Source organism: Haliaeetus leucocephalus, unplaced genomic scaffold, assembly GCF_000737465.1.
Source record: "Haliaeetus leucocephalus isolate CR32 unplaced genomic scaffold, Haliaeetus_leucocephalus-4.0 Scaffold201, whole genome shotgun sequence".
NCBI classification, from domain to species: Eukaryota; Metazoa; Chordata; class Aves; order Accipitriformes; family Accipitridae; genus Haliaeetus; species Haliaeetus leucocephalus.
Window position 1 is genome coordinate 656,847 of NW_010972637.1, and position 20,161 is coordinate 677,007.

Here is a 20,161-nt window from a genome sequence, read left to right on the forward strand (position 1 = left end):
AACATACATATTTGATTTTTTTTTTGTCAGGAAAAACAAAGAGGATGTGGCTTAATTTTAAAAAGGGGTGTCAAGTTAAGCTTAAAGCCTGTCATATCTGAAGGTTAAGAGACATAGTAGTCCAATATAGCTGTACTGCAGGGTTGGCCATGGTGACCCAGCTGCAGTAGACTGTCTGAGATACTGCATGGCAGGGACTGCAGCAGCACAGGACATGTCAGGGGAGCTGGAAGAACTCAGCACCTTGTATCTTGCAGGCCACCATTGCTCACCTCTGTTTTTTTTCTGTGCACATGACAGATGCGACAATATGTATGTTTTGGCAGAAGCGTGGCAAAGTCTCCATTAAGGATATGGCCACAGCTTGCCTGAGGTGTTACTTAAAGCTTTTGCTGTATGGCCTAGATAAGGGCCTGTTTTGTCCACCCCTGGTCATGGTTGATGACAGATAAACCACAGGCCAGTCTCTTAACCAGATATGAAAAGTTATTGGACAGAAATAACCACTGTAAAGGAGCACTGTCAGTAGTGCTCTGAAATAGATGGACTTTAGGAGGACTTCCCTATGGAGTCCTTCAGATTCTCATGAACCATTACGTTTCTTACTGTATTATTTCTCAGATGCCCTGAATGATAAAACTACTGCATGCAGTTGGTTAGTGACAGTTATTTCCTTTTCTGCATATCCAGACCAGAAGATGAAATGTCTCTTCTGCAAGCTCTCCTTAGGGTGGTCTAAGCTCTATCAATTTACATAGCATTGCTTCTGACTTACAGCTACATAAATGAGTTCAAAATAACTCACAAAATCTCACTCTGAATAACTAGTTCTGGACATAGTTTTATCTTTTAAAAATACAGGTATCTTCCAAAGCACAGAAGAGAAGAGAGACATACTGAACTGCAGTTATTCACAGTTATTATGAACTGGTAGACAGTTTGATGGTTTTCTGGGTGAGAGAGATTCATCTCTGAAAAGCTCATTCCAGTTTTGCTGAAATAGTGGGTTTTACACTGATCAATTTTGGCCTGATGTGTTAGAGTAGATGTGACAGTAGTGTTCCGTGCACCTACATGAGACACATCCAAGTTTAGTACTGACAAACTGCTCGGATGCTTTGGGACCAGTAGATTTCTTTTATGTGCACAGTTGCAGACAATTGCTTCAGAACACAGTGTTTTCAGACACAGTTCAATGAGTGCGGCTGAAAGGTTGTCTCTGAGCTGTGAGGTTGGGGGTTTTTTCTGCTTCTTACATAGAAACTTTTAATTTCTGTATTTCATGTCCCAGTGGGATTGATCATTTTCTATATTTTTGGGGTTTGCCTTTGAAAATTAGACTAGTGAAAATTTTTAGGCCAGATGATTTACCCACTAAATCCCATTCTCCATTTGAGATGTAGTTGGAAATATCAGCCTCAAGCATCTGCAGGTCAATCAACCAGCCACTGTGAGTCCAGGAGCCAAACTTCAAATCACACTTCTGCACATCAAAGGGGAACCAGCGGACGTCAATGTAACATGTACTCTTCAAAATGCCTATGGAGAGAAAACAGTCAGAATCAAGCATTTGCAGGGTGCCATTCACCTCTACCCTTATCTGTCCAATCAATTGTGAGCAACTTTCTTCTCCAAAACTCTGTGTGATGTAGTCATGGGGTAACCAAACAAGTGGTGCAGGTGGAACATGTTGCCATGAGTGGAATAACTTCCCTTCCTGGGGCACCAGTGAAGATCCTTCTCTCTTTCACTGCATCCTTGAGGTAGGTTGCCCAGGACAGTCTGGCCACCCAGGAGCAGCCCAGCCTGTCTCCTAGTGCTGGCTGGCCCCACCAGATCACAGGCAGTGCTGCAGGGCCTGACAGGATGTAGAGTACATAGATGTCCATGCACTGTGGCTGGAGGTACTGTGACAAGCTCTTTGAAAGGAGTTCTTTGTCAGGCCCTGCATTAGACCCACAAACCCTTGAAAATACATTATTATGCTAAACCTTGCATGGTGCTGGCCATTATCTTCTGTATGTTAACCTGGGCCTTGAATTTTACTCTGGATGTGTCTAGTCCGCTATCATTATTTCATGTGAGATTTTCAGCAGTTTAAGAGATTAATACTTGTATATTATTGCAAACTAATTATTTCCTCTTTTTTGTTATTCAGCTGAGAAAAGAAAAAAAACAATCTAATGGATGCTCCAAACCTTTTTTTCTTGGGGCCATAGCTGTGGCTGTGGGGCTTCCCCAGCTGTCCAGCAGCATGGAGGGCTTGGAGAGTGGGGAAGATGACCTGCGCAGCCTGCATCACTGGCAGCTGGTGGTGAAGCGTACAGGTCATCCCCGCAAACCCTTATTCCCATGGGCCTTCGGCTTTGCAGCCTTCACCTTACCTCACCAGCTCACTGCATGCTGTCCAGTTCGGAAGCACTATGTGAAGGAGAGGCAGCTTCTGCTTCACTGGAAAATTATCTCCAATACTGCACTTAGACTACCTGTTTGCAGTAATTGTTTCTGTGTGCTCCCTAAAACACCAGCTAATGTGAATCCCAGCTCTGAGTCACCTAACTGAGCAGAGTTTGGTGTTTTGCAGTAAGTTCTTGAGCTATGCGTTTTGAAGATAATATCCCCAAAACAGAGATCCTTGGTTACTGTCTTTGCCTGCTGCTGTGAAGGCTGAGGGCATTGTGGCATAACCATGTGTGCAAGACCATGTCCCTGCACAAACACTGCTTCTCTGGGGTGGCTGGGTTCCCTTAATCTGTCCCTTTACATTCAGGGATGTCTGACTGCCACCATCATGGCCATTTTTGGATGGGCTACATGGAGGCTTTTCTCCCAGTTTTTCCTTAATCCTGGCTCTGCTCCTTTCCTTAACAGCAGACAGCTGTCCCCTTCTTGTCCTTTCTCTCTCCTCCTCCTATCTTTTTTCTCTAATGGAGAGCAGCAGTGAGTACAGCCTGCTCTCCAGAGTCATGGGAAATAAAACTTTCATGAAGCTTTGGAAACACCATCTTTTCCACTTTTTCATGCTTTCCAGTGTCTTGATTAATCTAGCTGCTTCTGTGAGCCCTTGTTGCCAGTCAGTAGCCTGATTATCAACTTTTTCCTTCTAAAATTTTGCAAAGTAGTTTGGTAGCAGTTAAATCCCTGTAACAAAGGATTTCTTGTGCTTTACAGAAGAGATTTCTGTTATCACTTTTTCTCTCTTTACTCTTTCCTTGGGTTCTTGAGTAACCAATTGACTATGGAGTTTGTAGATCACCAAGAGATGAGCAGGACACCAGATCTGCCCATATAGGTACCCTCTGCATCACCTCCCTACTTGGAGGGATGGAGAAGGCTCTGCTCTGGTACATGCCAATTTTATTCCTTTCTCATGTTGCTCCCTGGAGAGCAACATTACCCATGGGTCAACCACAGGGATGCTTTAAGTGGTCTCAGGGATAGGGATCAACAGAGGACCAGCTATCAGGGGAGACCCATTTGTTCCCTGGTGGGCTGTGTGGACATGCTTGGGGTAAGTCTGCCAGCAGCTATGGCAAAAAGTTTGGGCATTTCTTGTCCACCACAGTGAGCACCTGTGGAGATAGCATGGGTATTTACTGATAGGTCCTGGCTGCTGGCCCTACAGGCACTGAAGCAGCAATACAGCTGGAAAGCAGGCTGAGACTTGGGTCTGGCTGGCTGGGACCGGACTCAGTTTGTCCTTTCACCTGGAGCTGTAGCCTCAGCCTGGCAGGGAGGACTTCACTGCAGAGGGAGTGCTGCTCTTGGATTCTCCTGTGGTCACACGCCTCTCTACTCTCAAGAAAGAGCTAATTGGATTGCACATGAAATGTGATGTGAGGATGCACACCACCTTGTTTTAGACGACACCTCAGCTGGGCCTCTGAATGTTCTAAGCAAACTGCTCAGGAGACTGATTTACTGATTTGTGAAGTGGAAGTACGCCACTAATAATGGACTTAATTATTTCAGTGAGTCTGTCCCATAGTTACACAGCTTGCAAAATTTCCACAGACTGGTTCTAAACACCTTGATTTCATTCATGAACGAAAACTGCTTGTACTTATTTGACTTAAAGCAAACAAATGCTCTCTGTGCCCTACCTGGAGGAATATATTGGCAGGATCCAGAGTAATTCACCAGCACATTTGTGTGAAATGTCGCATCAAATCTTTCATCCGCACTATAACACAGTATAAACAAAACAAAGAAAAAGCAAACTGATGTTTGAGGTAAGATGTAGTAACTGTCAACATAAAAATAATCTTTTGGCTGAATTTAATGCACAGAATGTCTGAGTTAAGGCCCTACACCTGGATGAAGAGTCCACCCTCAATCACTATCTTGGCTTCTCATAGACACTGTTGGCCTGCACCTAGGCATGCTGGCTGCACGCTGCAATCTCCTCAAAGAAGTGAGAGGCAGAGCTGTTGGATGTCTCAGAGCAAAGGCAGAGGTGAAAGGAGCAAAAGCATCACAGTAGCTGTACCCAAAGACCGGACAGTCAGGACAATGAGGCTTTTCTGGGGCTGCTGTCAGAATCAAGCAGGTCACAGTGTAAATCAAGATATCTGTTACCCAGATATCTGTTGTAAGAGTAATGGTGGCCTGAGGCAACAATTCTGCAGTCTCTTAGAATGCAGAGGGGCCAAGGGTTTGCTTCAAGCAATGGAGGAAGGCACTGGGGAGAAGTTCTTTTAGATTTAGGGCTTGTAGGAGGAGATTCATTGAGACTCTGTGAGCAGAAACTAGTTGAAAGGGATCAAGAAAAGAGAATGTCTTTAAGATTCCAGCAATTCCGAGAAAAATAAGGGAGTAATGAGCTGGGTGAGGACAAGAATTCTTCAAGGGAGCAGGCCTGGGGTCTTGCTCCAGAGGGTCTCTTGGGAAGAGATTAACTATGGAGGGTTCCCCTGGCTGATGCTGTAGAGCCTTGCCTGTCACAGCTATGTGCAGGTCTGTGTTGCACGACTACACCATCTTACACACCCTGTCTCACAACTAGATGTGGAAAATTCAGAACCTCCGCTCTTCCTGTGACTTGTTCTTTACTCAGGTCTGAGTCCTCAGTCCTTAGTATTGTCCCCAGCACAAAACAAAGGGGAAAAAACTGAGAAGGCTAAGTGCAGATTGAGTATTAACTGTCAAAGGACATAAAAGGCAGCAAGAAGGGTTTTTATAAATGCAAGGAAACAAGGAAAAGACGAAGGACCAGGTAGATCCATTACTTGCTGTGGACAGAAAGGAAACAACAGGGTGCAGAGAACTGCAGTATCCTGCACCCTCTGTGCTTCACTCTTCACAAACTGTGGCTCACCACAGTTAATTCTCACACAGTGGCAGAAGACCAGGGCAGAATAAGGGAGGAACAGGTTAAAGAAGTGTAGATAAGACAGATTCCAGTTGGCAGGGCTGATGAAATTTACTCGTGAGAACTGAAGGTACCAGCTGAAATACTCTCTGAAGCATTAACAATTATCCCTGAGAGCTCATAGAGGACTGTGAAGGGCTTGGTGAATTAGGGAAGATCAAAGAGAATTCTGTTGTGTTTTTTGTAAAGGTGAAATTATAGACACATCAACCTAACTTCAAAGATAATGAGGTGGAAACAGCTGGCATAGATTTGTCAAGGGCCAACGGCATAAAATCAATCTAATTTTCTTACTGACTAACTGAGTAAGAGGAGGCAGGTGAGGTATCTGAACTTCAGAAAGCATTTGCCACATCATGTTCTTATGAACAAGGTACAGTAATATAGCCCAGGCTATAAGCCTCCTTTTTAGAGACTGAAAAGGAATAAAGAGACTGTGAGGAGTAAAGCTGAGGTAAAGAAGAACACTTAAACAATCCTGGTCACTCCAAGACTCCTTCAGATATCTTCTAGTGAGGGCTTAGAATGGAAAATGGATCTTGGGGCACTGGGGAAACCAACAGAATGAAATTCAATCTAGATTATTAGAAAGTATTACCCTTAAAAATGTCAGTGAAAGACAGATCAGTGAAAATCTAGTAAGACAGCAAGGCTGAAGTACATTGTCTGGAGTTTGTGATAGATCAAAAAATAAGTCCAAGGCTAAGGTGTTAGTCAGAGCAAACCAAAAATCCCCTCCTCCTGGAAAGCATTAAGGAAACATCTGTCTAAATAGCTTCCACTCCATTCAACACTGCAGAAGTGCTGGCTAGAGAGCTGGATTCAGCTCTGGAGGAGGAAAAACAGATTAAAGAGTGTTCAGATGGGAAAAGGAATGATGAAGAGGTTTATAAAATATGAGTGATGAGGAAAGCGAGAAGAAAATCTGTTTAGTTCAGGCAGGAACACTATGGCAGAGACATGATGATCATCTTCCAGGAGAGTCATGGTAATTATAAGGAGAATATGGATTGTTTTCTCTCTGCATTCACTGGGAAATGATAAGAAGGCATCTGCAGAACTACAGCAAGGGAGACTTAGATTGGCTAGTAGAAAAATCTATTAGCTGGCACTTGTTTGCTTTTATTGTTACTGTTTCAAGAGTAAGAGCCAAATCCCCAGATGGCAAAAGCCCCATAATATCAGTGAAGTGTGGCTGATTTCCAGCACCTAATGCTCTAGTTCTAGGCTCCCACCGGCTGTTGCACATCTTGCTTACCTGTTATACAGAAGAATGTCTGGTACCCAAATCTGGTTGGCTGGAAATCGCAAGTTCTGCACCCCTGGATATTCATACTGATCCCAAGACAAGTAAACGTCAACCCAGTACTGTTGGCAAATACACACATCAGATTATATGAGCTGGTAAAAGTCTTCTAAGTTGTCTGCAATATTATGGGAGCAGAATGGATTTTGCCAGTAGCAATAACAGAAGTATGATAATAGTTTAATGCTCAGCTTTAATTATTAAGAAAGGTTGGCATATATACTGAGGGATCCAGAGTGTGATGACTGAATGCTGTGAGCTGTATTTTAATTTAGTGTCTAATCTCTTCACCTTGTGGCCTGAAGCCAGGCATCCCAAACCTTTTCTGGTGGGCTGGCAGAAACACTGGCAGTAGGCACCTCCATGAGGCATGCTGGTTCTAAGCTGAGGTGGTTTGAATGACTTGGGTATCATCAGTGGTATGTGGACCACGGTCTGAGAGTCCCTGTTTGGTGGAAACAATTTAATCTGTTACAAAGCTTGGGTGATTCTTTTAATAACCACCTTGCTATGAGAGGCAGGCAAGTGAACTTGAATATCCCAAGGGGTTGCTTCTGATTCCCTCTCCTCCACCTCAACACAAATAATTAATTCAAGAAAGGTGCAGGCACAGCTTTTGTGCTGAACCTGGTGACTTAGAGCAAAGCTCTGTGGGTGGGCTGCAAGGGAAACAGTTATCGGTGCTATAACTGAATAACCCCTCTGCAAGGGACAGGACACCCACAGGCTCTGTCCTAACAATCCTGTAGTCCTATAGGTTGGTCTGGGTTAGTTTTTGCAGTAGAAAACAACTAATTTCTGCTGCAAATCCTAGCAGGTAGCTGAGGAAGAAACAGCCCGTTCAGCTGCACCCATTAACATGAGGTAGTGTTTGGCTGCTAAAATCAAAGCAGAATTGGTTCAATCATTCAAGTCTCCCACAGCTTCTTCCCTGCAGAGCTGCATCTTTACTAAGCACAAGTCATTAAAGAGATCGGTTTACACACTGTAAGAAAACACTGTATCTCTTGCTGTATGCAGTAAGCAGCAGACCTGACAGGAAAGTCCCTCCCCCAAAGCCCTCAGTGAAGATCAGTCTTGCTTATCCTGCATGACCAGTGCACGTCACTCCTCAGCTGGAGCAGGTTGCAGAAGAAGGAGGAGGAAGGTTTATGGATGAGGTTTGTAAAGCACAAGAGAAGGCAATGTTCCCACTGACATGCGTGGGCACTGCCAGCAGCAGCACTGCAGCATAGGGCTGCTTGCAGTCCCTGGCTACCACACCACCCAGACCAAGTAGTCTCCACATGGTCCAGCATAGCTGCATCACTTCTGTGTTTGGGGGCAAGTGCAGGGGTTCTTTGTGCCCTGCCTTCCACAGGGGCACCCCTGGCTCATTGTTTCAGACAGAGGTGGGGATTTTCCCAGAAGCCATGAGTGCAGGGGAGCCCAGATCTTACTGGGTGTCTGGCTCCTTCACAACAACCCCCACCACTGGCCTTGGTGAGGACCTTGAACCCATTGAAGAATCTCTCCTTCAGCTACAGTAAGACCCTAACTTTTGGCTGTTACTAGGTCCCTACATCCACTGGCCTAACAACACAGTTGTTGTCACCCTTCAAAGGTCAACAGGTCTGCTCAGAGAATTAATGTAGTCTCCTGTGTTTCATTTTCAATGTTAAAAGGAGCACTAGAGAAATTTCAAAGGGCTCAAAATGCCTGCTTGTTTCACATTATAGACAAGTTAAAAGACAGGAGTCTTGCTTTTCAGCTAAGAAATCACATTCAGTAGTTTGCTATTAGAAAAGATTTTTTTTTCTTGACACAGGTTACTCACCATCTGCAGCCAAGCATTTGTGATCAACACTTGATTCTTCTCGTCCTTTCAACAAAAGCAGGAAGAAAAGGGAAGAGAAGAGAAAAAGAGATGAGACTCAAAGTACAGTTTGATTACAGATGGAAGAGTTTCTGTTTCTTTTAGAAAACCCAGACTCTTGGGGTAAATAAACACAAACTATGGAGTAGATTGTGAGCTCAGTGCAAAACCACTGAACTATGTTATATGGCCCAGACTCTTATCTATCTTTTAAACCTACAGACCTCCTGCATTTATCATAACTGATCAACAACAAAAGTGAACATAATAGATAATCACTCTTATTTTGCTGGGCACAGACATCTTACCAAAAGCACAAGTTTTTTCTTCTAGCTAGTTGGTCAAAACAAGATGATTTCCAGTACCACACAGCATGCAGTAGTTGGAGAGATTTTATGTTGTATTTGCTGCCACTGCAGAACAATGGTGAAATGGTGCCGCCAGTGCTGTTCCTCTGGAGTGTCGGCATTATGTAGCTTAGCTCTGGCTGAAAGGGAAGGAATGGCTGTGGGCAAATGCTAGCACATGGCAAAAGGACACAAATGCTGCCTGAGAGGGAGCTCATGTGGTGCCTACACAGAGCAGGAGTCTGTAGGTTCAAACACCTGCATGCTGAGGCCACAGGGAAGAAGCTTTGACTTACAACAGAAACAAAGAAGCCCTCACCTAGCTGGTCTCCAAGTGCTTTAAGCAGCCACAGGGTGCCCAGCATGCTGCAGTTAGCCTGCAGGTGCAGGACCCTATGGTGTTACTGCCACAGAGAGGATGGAGAAGCAGGGCTGCAGATTTACTGTGGTGCAGATACTCAGATCCACACCCCTGCCTGGCACAGCTCCAGATACCACCAGAGGCATGCCCTGCACTTCCCAGGAGCTGTGGCTGAGGTACTCAGTGGGGCTGGCTCACTGTATGCCCGGCTGTCTCCACACCGTGGGGAGGTGTTTCTTCTTCCTCAGAGCATCACCTGTGTTCAACTCTTACCTCTCCAGAGAGCACCTAGCTTTGACTGAGGTGCATCCTGAAGCTTGCTTTTGATACTGTAGCTGGGGGCAGGCCTGACTAATGCAGCCACATTCTTGGCCAAGAGGCATACCAGGAAGAAACACTTTCCTTCTCTGATTCAGCTCAGCTCTCTTGGGCACATGTTGGAAGGCACAGCTTTGGCCTGGCCCAGGTGACTCACTTGTCCACAGCAAAAAGTGGAATACCTTCAACCTGTTTTGTCCTGGATTGCCACACTATGGTGCATTGACTTGACTCCTGTTCCTACAGATAAGTTGAAATAAACTATGATTTGGGCCTCTGAAACACCTCTCTTCTTTAATTAGAGGCAAAATTTTTGTTTGATTGTTTTCTTTGCATTCTTCCACAGACAAGGGGAAACATAGCACTCATGCAGAGACCAAAGATTAGCTACATTACAGAGAAGATAAAGACGTCTCTGAAGGACAGAGGTCTGATGTTTTAGCATCAAAGCTGCCATGAAACTCTGCAGCAAACCCTGCGAGCTGCAGCCCATCATTGCTGGACTGCAGTGATCAAACCACAACACAGAAGTATGGGAACATGGAGGCACCAACAGGATGCAAACACTCATGGCAATTATGCTGTAAGAACAGCCAGACAGGGAGCTTCACCAAGACACAAGATGATGTGTTGGCTTATGTCCTGGGTTCAGCTGGGATAGAGTTAATTTTTACAGGAACCTGGGAGGTGGGGGGCATAGCCGGGGCAGCTGACCTGAACTAGCCAAGGAGCTATTCCATACCATGTGACATCATGCTCAGTATATAAATGGGGAGCGGGCTGGGGGGAGCTCTCTCGACTTTCTTTCGGTGGGAGAGTGGTGGAGCGTCGGGTTCCGGGTGGTGAGCAGTTGCACTGTGCATCACTCTTTTTGTATACTCTTTCATTAGTACCGTTGTTGTTGTTGTAATTTTTTTTTGTGTTGTCCCAGTAAACTGCCTTTATCTCAACCCTCGAGGTTCCAGGTTTTTTTTCTTTTCTCTCCACCGTCTCCTCCCCATCCCACCGGAGGGGGGCAGGAGGACTGAGCGAGCGGCTGCGTGGTCCTTTGTTACCGGCTGGGCTGAAGCCACGACAGCTTAGCAAATTTCTAAGGAGAATCTCCACTGCCTACCCATGGGTCCAGGCTCAGGCTGTCTCCTGATCAAGTTACTTCCCAGGCTCCTGATGATAACTAGCTCCTCTGGAAGGCTGAGCTACCTAGCTATGTGTCTCTGTGTGTGTTCATGCCCTAAGAAGCACATATGGTTGTCTGCAGTGTTTGGAGTAGGAATGTTGCACTTGCAACTGCTGTGGCAGGCATTTAAACCTTACAATGTATCCTGGGCATGCAGGCCCTCCCTGGATATGTCCTCAATGTAAAAGACGAGTTAGCATGTGCTGGCCATTTTCCTCCATGCCAAATGTCTATCTGACTACCACCTCTCCTGCTCCACATGAGTCCATGCCACTTGTACTGTTCATTGGCATCCAAAAAGCCTGGTCTCCAATACCACAAGTTAAACCACAGTCCTGAAGTAGCCTGGGCTTTTTGATTCACTCTGATCCTAAATTACACTATTTTTTTGCAGTACTTATTGGCTAACAAGGCAGCAAAGCCAAAACTGCCTTATTCAAACACCAGTCTGCTCACCTCCAGTTAAGTTCATGCTCTTGTTCCTCCCCTCCTCCCCTCCAGAGCTAGCCTCACAGTATATATGCAAAGAATCTACCACAGACACATCAGAAAAGATGTGAGCTGCTCAAAAGCAAACTGCATCATCTCACACTGAGCTGCATCACTAGGTGTGTGCTTTCTTCTGTGAGGCCTCTGGGTTTACTTCTCTTTTGTCCCATGCAGGAACTGCAGACTCTCCGGCTAACTCATGAAGCAGAATTGCATGGAGAAGCCTCCTAATTACTAATTCCCCAGCACACAGGATACTGGACCACTGGTACTGCTGAACCCTCAGCATGAACCTTGTCTGTGTCATGATGTCCTCTCTTCTCTCACTTGGGTTGTTGGAGCTGCAGAAACACCCCAACCTAGAAAAGGAGACATCAGTGATCGGGAGGATTCCTGGTTGTTTTGGCACTGTGGGCAGAGTTATCCTCTACAGCCAGGCTCCCAGTCCCAGGAAAACCAAACTTAAGGCATGAAAGAGGCCTTTGTCATAGCCTTCCACGCAAAAATGTCTATTGCACTACCTCCCCTTCTGCTCCTCTTGAGTCCCCTTGAGACCTGCCTAAACAGCTTCTGCTGCTGGGAGATGCCACACAAAAATCAGCTGGGATTTTATATCATGTTATACTGTTCATACATTTCCCTTTCACCTCTCTGCTGGTCCCCAAAGTGTGGCAGCAAATATGTGCCTCTCTTTGTGCAATCTACAACCCGCCTCAAGAGACCCTGTCCATCTGCAACTCACTTTGTTCCCTTGGTTGCAATCGCTAAAGCAGTTGTAAGAAAGTCCACAGAAAAATAAGAAAAGAAAAATCACACGCAGGACTAAGCTTGTTGAGACATGTTTTTTAGATGCTGAAGGATTCAAAGGGCTAAACACCAACTGGGAAAGGTATAAAATCCTAAAGTAAGAAAAAACAGAGCTGGTAATTGATCGGGTCATCAGAGTTATCTGTGTCAACTGACCTGGGAAATGAAAGCAACCCAGCAACACAGAGGCTGTGGCCCAGGAATCCTCAGTGGCCAGCTCTCCCCCATCTGACTGATGCCTTCCTGGCCACCAGTGACTCCTCAGATGTCTTCTAGGGATGGTGAGCATGATGTTCATCTGAATTGCTCATTAAATCTTAGCAATATTTTATGTTGCTAGCCAATCAATATTTGCTTTATACTTGTAAGCTGCACATGTCCTCCTTGCAAAGTCTTTCCCCATCTACATTGCACCCTATAGGGAAGGGCGGGAGGGGGCCTTCCTCTTTTTGTTGGCTGAGAGCCACAGGGAGATGCACTAAAGTACAGTGTAGATGTGGGTGCCCTATGGGTTTCCTACATGTGGAGATGCCTCCTGTCAGGAGCCTTTTATGTGTGGCTCTGGATTTATGAGGAAAGTCCTTTTTATATGGCATAGTAAGTTTATACTTGACAGAATGCAAAGGAAGACATCTAGGGCTGACTCCTGTATTTCACAAAACAGTCTGTTGCCCTTACCTGCTCCTCTGTCACACCTCTGTGAGCTCCTTGTTCAAAGTGAGATGCTAATGACCTTGATAATCAGCTTTAACTGCAAACAATTCATCAGCCATGTATTTCAGGTAGTGTTAAATTTATTACTTTGGGTATGCTTTGCCTCCTTTTCACAGGGCTACTGTCCTTACCATGTTTGTCCTGCTTCTCAGATTTGTTTTGCAGTCAAGGAAAGCTTGTCTATTAGAGTTCTCACAGGTTTATCTACAGTGTAACCATGCCCTGCATGGACTTGTCTTGCCTTTTGATAACAGCAGTCAGCAGGAGCACAATGTCTAACCAGGGCTTTGGGCTGCTTACGTCTCTCTCAGCTTGGGGGAAAAAAAATGCCACTTCAGGATGTTTTGATGGCCATTCAGAGTCTATTCTCATCCTTGACTTCAGGCTGTTGAGCTTTCAAAGGGTGTTTGGCTTTATGGACAGCAAAACACAGAAAACGTTATTACCATATTCAGCACTGATCAACAGATCCAGCCTCATGGGTTGGTCCTTCTTATCGCAGGGTGGAACAGAAAGTTTTCCAGACAAGGATTTGAGTTGCTGGAAGTGCCTGGTTTGCAGGAGCAGCAAAGCTCACTTTACACTGGGCAGGCATTTGTCCAGGTGTAGCTCTCTTGCTAAGCCCCTTCTAGAGGAGGACCCAGAGGAGCCTGGCCAGGGGAAGAGTGACTGCTGGGGCTGCCCAAGAGGTGAGAGCTGTGGGAATCTAGAGTCTGAATTCATCCCCTGTTAGAGCAAGAGTCTTTTAAGGGCAGAGGTGTTTATGGAGCCTTCCATCTTTGCAGGTGTGGTCGTTTACTGAGCCATGTATCCTGTGAGGAAATAGTTTGGCCTTTGGATTTGGCTGGTTGCTTTGCCTTTCCAGAGCTGCAGAGGAATCACAGCTCCTGCTGTCTTCACTATGACCTGTAGACTGTGTGCATCTCTAAGATACCTGGGCACAGGAGGGACTGTAGTTGTCTGTTACAAAGATAGTTACAGACAACCATGAGAGTGTGTGTGCCTTACTGTGCCCCAGGAGGTCACTGGCCGGTACTGCTTTGCCTAAGTAAAAGCTAATTCTAGAGCTTGGGCAGTGCTGGAGGCAGTTCCCTCACTGTGTGTCATTGGTTTGTGCAGAGAGATTTAAGGTTAGTTGTGAGGATGCCTTTCCTCCCAGGAGAAAACACGAACAATCGATCACACTGCTTTTCCTATGCAAGGTTTCTATCTCACTTGGCACTGTCAGCCTTGGGGATGACCTTCCCTCCACGTTTGGCAGGGTCTCAGCTCCTGGCTCTCCCTGCAACAAAGCAACCAAAGCAGCCATTCTAAGATCCCAGGTGAGGCTGGAGATGACTAGCCCCCAGAGATGCTTTTCCAGCAGTCTTCTGGCAGTTCCCCTGGGCTGCAGATGTTCAGCTCAGACAAATCAGTTTGCTTCTGGTATTCAAAAATGCTGGAAAAGCTAATTCTGTGGTCACTAACTAGTGCAACAGTTGTCCTCTAAATCCTTCCTGACTTTATCTGGGTCAATTTCTACCCCTTCTATCTCCAGCCTGACCCCAGTTAATCCTCTGCCCTAGATATCTGCTTATTCCCACAGCCACCTTTGACCCATGGAGAGTGACAGAGTTAGTCTGGTTTGTTCCAGTGCACATGTTGTGACATCTGAATGCTTTAGTTTGGTTTTCTTTTCCTTGTTCTCAATCCAAAGCTTACAATGTATGTACGTCTGCCTGCCTTTTGCACCACTGCCTGTCAGCAGATTCTCCCTTTCCAGGCCAACACCTAGATAAAATATAACTGCCTTCAGCCACATAATTACCTGGGTCATAGCACATGGACAAAAAAACCAAAGCCCTTCCTGGTTCCATAGTCACATCATATGGTAACACGTCATCTCCGTAGCAAAGCCCTTGTTAACAGATGACTGACATGTATCATCAATCCTTGCCCTCCCACAGAGCCACAAAACTGGGAGTTGAATCAGCTATTGATTTATTGCAAGACACTGATCAGAAAAGTCCCAAATTGAACAGGTAACTCTCAGAGGTCACCAAAGGCCATAAGGAGCTACTTTCATTAATTTCTTTCTTTTTTTTTTTTTTTTTTTAAACGCTGTTTTTGTGCCTGAATACAAGGAGGGATATGTTCAAGAGACATGAAGACATTGGCATGGAGACTTGGAAAGTTTTGTTAGCAAAGGCATTGGTTTCCGCATGGGATTTTGATCAAGAGTTTCAAAAGGAATTGATGAGGCTTTTAAGTGCTTGTATGCTCAGTCTACGACTGCAGCAGGCAGTCCTTTCCATTGCTGAAACAGCCATCTGCCCACACCTTCAGCTGATTAACTAAAACTTAGCTTAGATGCATTGTATGGTTGAAGTCCCACAAAACCAGACAGTTTGAGGAAAACCCAAGGTTGCCTTGGCAATATTGAGTAAGTGTCGCTGGACAGACTTTGTATTTCAGGGTCTCATTAAAAAGTTGGAATAAATGTTGCCATGGTAACATCAACTTTGAAGAGATACCTGAAGTTCAAGTACTTCATCTCAATACCTTTAACAAAGCACCCTCAGGAGGAAGATGGGAATCAGAGGGGATGGCCCAGAGTCAAGGTGAAATGCTGGGGAGAGATACAAAAATAGACTTGAATAACGAAGGATGAACAAACATCCACCAATGCCTGGTGAGCATTTGTTTGCCCATCAGGATGGAGATGCATCCAGGCCAGTGTTGTGAAGCCAATCATAGATCACAGAATCATAGAATCACAGAATTGTTTAGGCTGGAAAAGACCCTTAAGATGATCGAGCCCAACCATCAACCCAACACCTCTATGCCCATGAAACCATGTCCTGAAGTGCCTTGTGTACACGTTTTTTTAATACCTCCAGGGATGGTGACACCACCACTTCCCTGGGCAGCCTGTTCCAATGCCTGACAAACCTTTCAGTAAAGAAATTTTTCCTAATATCCAATCTAAACCTCCCCTGGTGCAACTTGAGGTTATTTCATCTCGTCCTAGGAGGATATAGTTATCCAAGAGCTCATAGCTTAATACCCACACCCTCATGCTTTTCTTATTTTGTTGCTTGGGCTTTTTCTCCTATGAATGATTGGAGGTGATGTCTCGTAGGTGTTTTTCACGTAAGGTTGAGCCACATTCCCATCTGTTGCCACTGGCTTCTCCTTGAGGTCATGCCTTTCTTGGTCGCTCTCCTGTCTTGGAGAGGTACATGTCCCTTCACCGTGGGCAATGCAATCTGCCTTTGGTCTTTGCACTGGGTAGCAGCATGAAGCTGCCTCATCCCACTGCCTCTAACCACCCACAGTGTTCTCCTCCCCAGAAGAGCATTCTGGAGAGAGTATCACTGCACCCTATCTGCTGCTCACAGCAGCCCTATGCACACTTGATTTTGTAGCAGGACCTTTACATGTCAGAGGGTCCGGCCACTGTCAGATCACACTCCTCCACTTGCAAACCCCTGGAGCCAGATGCAATCACTTGTGGTGAGAGTGAAGAGTTTAAGAGAACCCTGTACTGGGAGCAGTACAGACTTCAAACAGGGGCTGTGTGAGGACAGCCTGCAAACACCGGGATGCCAGCCATGTTCCTCAGGAAGCATAATGCATGGCCAACAAAGTCTGTGAAAGGTGTTCCTTGTGAAGGCCTTGACTCCCTGTATGTCAGAGACCAACTAGTTGCTTTGGTACAGATGTTAAATACAAAGGCCTGGATGCAAAAGCTGCTGCTGAAAGTACTGAACCTGTGCATTCCCCAAAGGCAAGAACAGGAGGAAGGAACATGGGAAGAAAATGCCAGTTTCTACTACTAGCCAGGGTGTCAGAGGAGGCAGCTCTCCCACTCAGTCCCACAACTGGTGACTGAGAGTCTGCCAAGCTCTGCCTTTTTGCCCACGTTTTCCAATTCACACTGCCACTGTGGTGAAAAAAGGCACACTTGTTCTTGCCCTGCACATGTGACATGACCTTCGACTACAGCCTGGGGCTGTGGGTACCTGCTTTAGGAAACTAACTTTACTTTTCCAAGATGTAGCTTCTCAGCAGTGCCTGAAGATCAGGACTGTTGTGAAGTGTGTCACATTATAGACTCCAGCACTGGTTTTGAGACTGTTTGACCTCAAGCCCTTCAACAAAGACCTGCAAATTCCAGGGACTCCCTATCCCCACATTACTATGGGGTCCTGGGGAGAATGAAGTCACCAGCTTTGTCCCACTGTTTCACATATGCTTCTCATGGAAACCCCAGGAGCTGAGTCAGAGGGCCTCACATGGCTTTCCAGCACAGCACTACTTTCTGACTGCTTGGATGAGCTAACATACCTGCTTGGCTCCTAGGAGAAAAGATGTTATGTCACCATCCAAAAGCAGACAGTCCTCCATTAAAATCCCAAGTCATCCACACATAGCATGTAGGTGGTTTGTATATTCTCCAGGGTGGATACCTCATCCTGAAATAGACACCCCTGTGTTTTGGGCATAGTGGGCAGGTGTTTCAATAAACAGGACTAGACAAGAATAGTTCCAAGCTATTAATTATTCATTGCCTTTTTCAGCATTTGAAATCACAGGGAAAGCAGTGGGAAGAGGGTTGAAAAGGTCCCAAAGAGGCCAACCCTGAGTACCTATGAGGGACTCACACTCAGGCTGTCTGCAAGGCTGCCTTTACTTTTTCTTCCTGTATTTGCACACTGCTGTGACAGCACAGCAAAGGGGACATAGGCCTGTTCCAAACTTCAACTGAGCTCTTAAAGCCTGTGATCAGGGATGGAAAATGGGGGGGAAAGGTTTTTACTGAGGAGCTGAAGTCACTGTCTCTCAGGAGTTACACCCAGAGAACACAGTATTAAGATATAACTTTCCAAACACTGAGAAACTAAGAACACTAGGTTCAAGGCCACCCCAACATCTTTGGTTTAACTGCTTTATTGCAACTGGTGGCTTTAGAAATGTGACCATTTGCAGTGCCCCTGCCCCATGACAGCTTCGACAGTCCCCTGGCAAGAGTGAGGCATCACCAGGAGAGGTCTCTGATTTCTGGGGACCCTGCTGCCTTTCCTGGAAGGAGATGTGGAAAATGTTTTCCATTTCAAGCAGCAGAGTACTTCCAAAGGATGACTGTCTTTCCCTGCCACTGCTATTAAGTTCCTGAGTGATAATCAGAAAACTCTCACTTTAAATAAATTTTGCTCCTGTGCACCTTGGGGAGCTGATGTGAAAGTACTAAAGTCTCTTAAAAAACCTTGATGGCTCGAATTAGTTACCCAAGATTAAGGAATATCCATGGGCTCAAGATTTAAATTCCCACATCTTCAAAGAGCATAGTACAGCCTTTTCACCAGGCAGCCAGAAAATTTGTTAGTTATTGTGAAATGACCAAACTGGATAACCACCACTGGAAACTGCAGAAGGAATTCAGCCATTCTTTTGCTAAAGCCACAGACACCAAGTACAGCTTGGGGAACCATTCTGAGAGAAAACAAACTATTGAATTGCTGCTCACTAAGTGAGCCCCCTCCACTGTTTGCCCTGAGCCAGGCAGAAGCCAATGAAAAAAAGCTGTAGGTAAAATTCAGGTAGTTAAGGCTTCATCATAATGCTTCATGCAAGTGTGTGCACAAAGTGGTATTAGATGGGAAGCCATAATAGCCATGGTGCCTAACTTTATTGTGCTAGCAAACTCACACATTGCGTTTAATTGGTTTAGTGAGACTGACATTTTGATAATGCCTGGCACTTAGAAGGCAGCCAAAATAATAATTCATGGCTCAATTAGCCCTGGCTTTCCTACTTTTCAAGCTACTTCCATGCTAATGAAGAGGCCAATCTATTTAATTTTTCTTCCCAGAGTTCAGAACTGGTCATACTGAGTTTTATGACCAGGAGAGAAAGTTTGGGATTTAACTTTAATGAATCTGTTGGTCTAGCAACCTTTCTGTAATTTTTCTGCCTGGAATTTTAATGACTACTATTCATGATCACTAATTACTGATTTTCAGCTTTTATAGCAAAGTCCAGTCTGTTTTCCTTCTCAGTTACACAATTTTGCATCAGTCTTACTGCTCTGATCTCACTGAATTTGCTCTTGCAAATTGGGGAAAAAACTTTCTAGAAAAATATGTGGTTTGGTAGAGTAGGTCTATAGAAGGAGAAACAGAGCAAATGTAGCTCGCAAAGGCTATGCAGGAAGCCCACAAATAAATGCAAAGGCATTACTAGGAGAGGAAAAAGAAAGATGCTTCAATCTAAAAGTGTTGAAAGAGTCAGTTTCTCTCTCTAGCACTTATCCATGCTTTGTAATTAAATAAAATTCAGAATACCTGCTTCATAATCCTTTCTTTATTACTTTTCTCTCTTTCATATACTCTGTGTTTCAGTCTTGAGTGGTCAAGCTTACATGGTTGAAGTTATCTATCCATAAAAGATTTGTACAGGATGTACTATCAGGATTATGGTTTAATCTAGTGAATACTGATACTATATTGGGAATAATATGTGAACAGGTGCTTATGTGTACTGGCGTATTTATATTTGTTTTCTTAAATCACTTCTCTGTTGATCTGGTTTTGCTACGTAACACCCAGTGCAGAGATTTGGACGTGTGATGGTGCTGGGATGAAGGGTGGGAGGGGATGCTGTAAAGTCAGTTTAGGAAGGGAGATGTGAATTAGAGCTAGAAATTTAACGCTTCAACTTTCTGGCTGTTCAGTTCACCTGCAGAACCAGACCTAGAAAGCCTCTGTCCTAGAGGACAGGATGTTTAGGAGGCTGATAGCCTGGCTTGCCCAGGGGCAGCACCCGGGGCCAGCGCACCTTGCTACCACCCTCCTCTGCCCCACTGGCAGGACCACTGCCAGCACTGTCTGCCTCGCAGCTCTGTGGCACCTCTTGCCTCCAGTCACACCTTGCAAAGGGGGAAACAGTGCCTGCGCTACATTAGCGCTTGCCTGAATTAATAAGCACCTATTCAGATGAGAAGGCAGAGTTGTTTTCACAAGTTGGTGGAGTTTAACAAGGCCCTTCTCTATCTTGCAGCTTATGAAATGAAATCACTTAAAAGCAAATAAATCAACTGCTAAAGGCGTTCATACCTTACAGACACTACAAGGGCTGTGTCAGACAGAAGGTACCACAGGGTTGGGCATTACCTTCCTTCTGCCTTCTCACCTTCACCTTATGGCACAGAATCTACTGACAGGCAGCTTCTAGCTTTGGCAATTCTCACTCAGATGAAGAACTCTCCAGCAAAGACCTTGTTGCATACCAGCTTTTGTGGACTGAGTTCGAGCATCCTGCTGATTGAGGAGCAGATCACCCAGAAACTGAGGAGGCTGATGAGGGCGTCTCTGATGTGAGAGATGCCTGCATTTAAAAGTTGTTCCCTCACGAAACACTTCCTCACCCCCCCCC

The 20,161-nt window shown here is 45.3% G+C and overlaps 1 protein-coding gene across 1 annotated transcript in view; it reads right to left on the reverse strand.

Annotated features, from left to right (window-relative positions):
• LOC104830852 (neuronal acetylcholine receptor subunit alpha-7-like) overlaps window positions 1–20,161 on the reverse strand; it is a 66,168-nt gene that overhangs the window by 22,671 nt on the left and 23,336 nt on the right. Inside the window, exons 3-6 of the mRNA XM_010566027.1 lie at window positions 8,494–8,538; window positions 6,630–6,739; window positions 4,104–4,183; window positions 1,372–1,539 (exon numbers count right to left, since the gene is read on the reverse strand). Coding sequence (XP_010564329.1) covers window positions 1,372–1,539; window positions 4,104–4,183; window positions 6,630–6,739; window positions 8,494–8,538 — 403 coding nt within the window. The remainder of the gene's footprint in view (window positions 1–1,371; window positions 1,540–4,103; window positions 4,184–6,629; window positions 6,740–8,493; window positions 8,539–20,161) is intronic.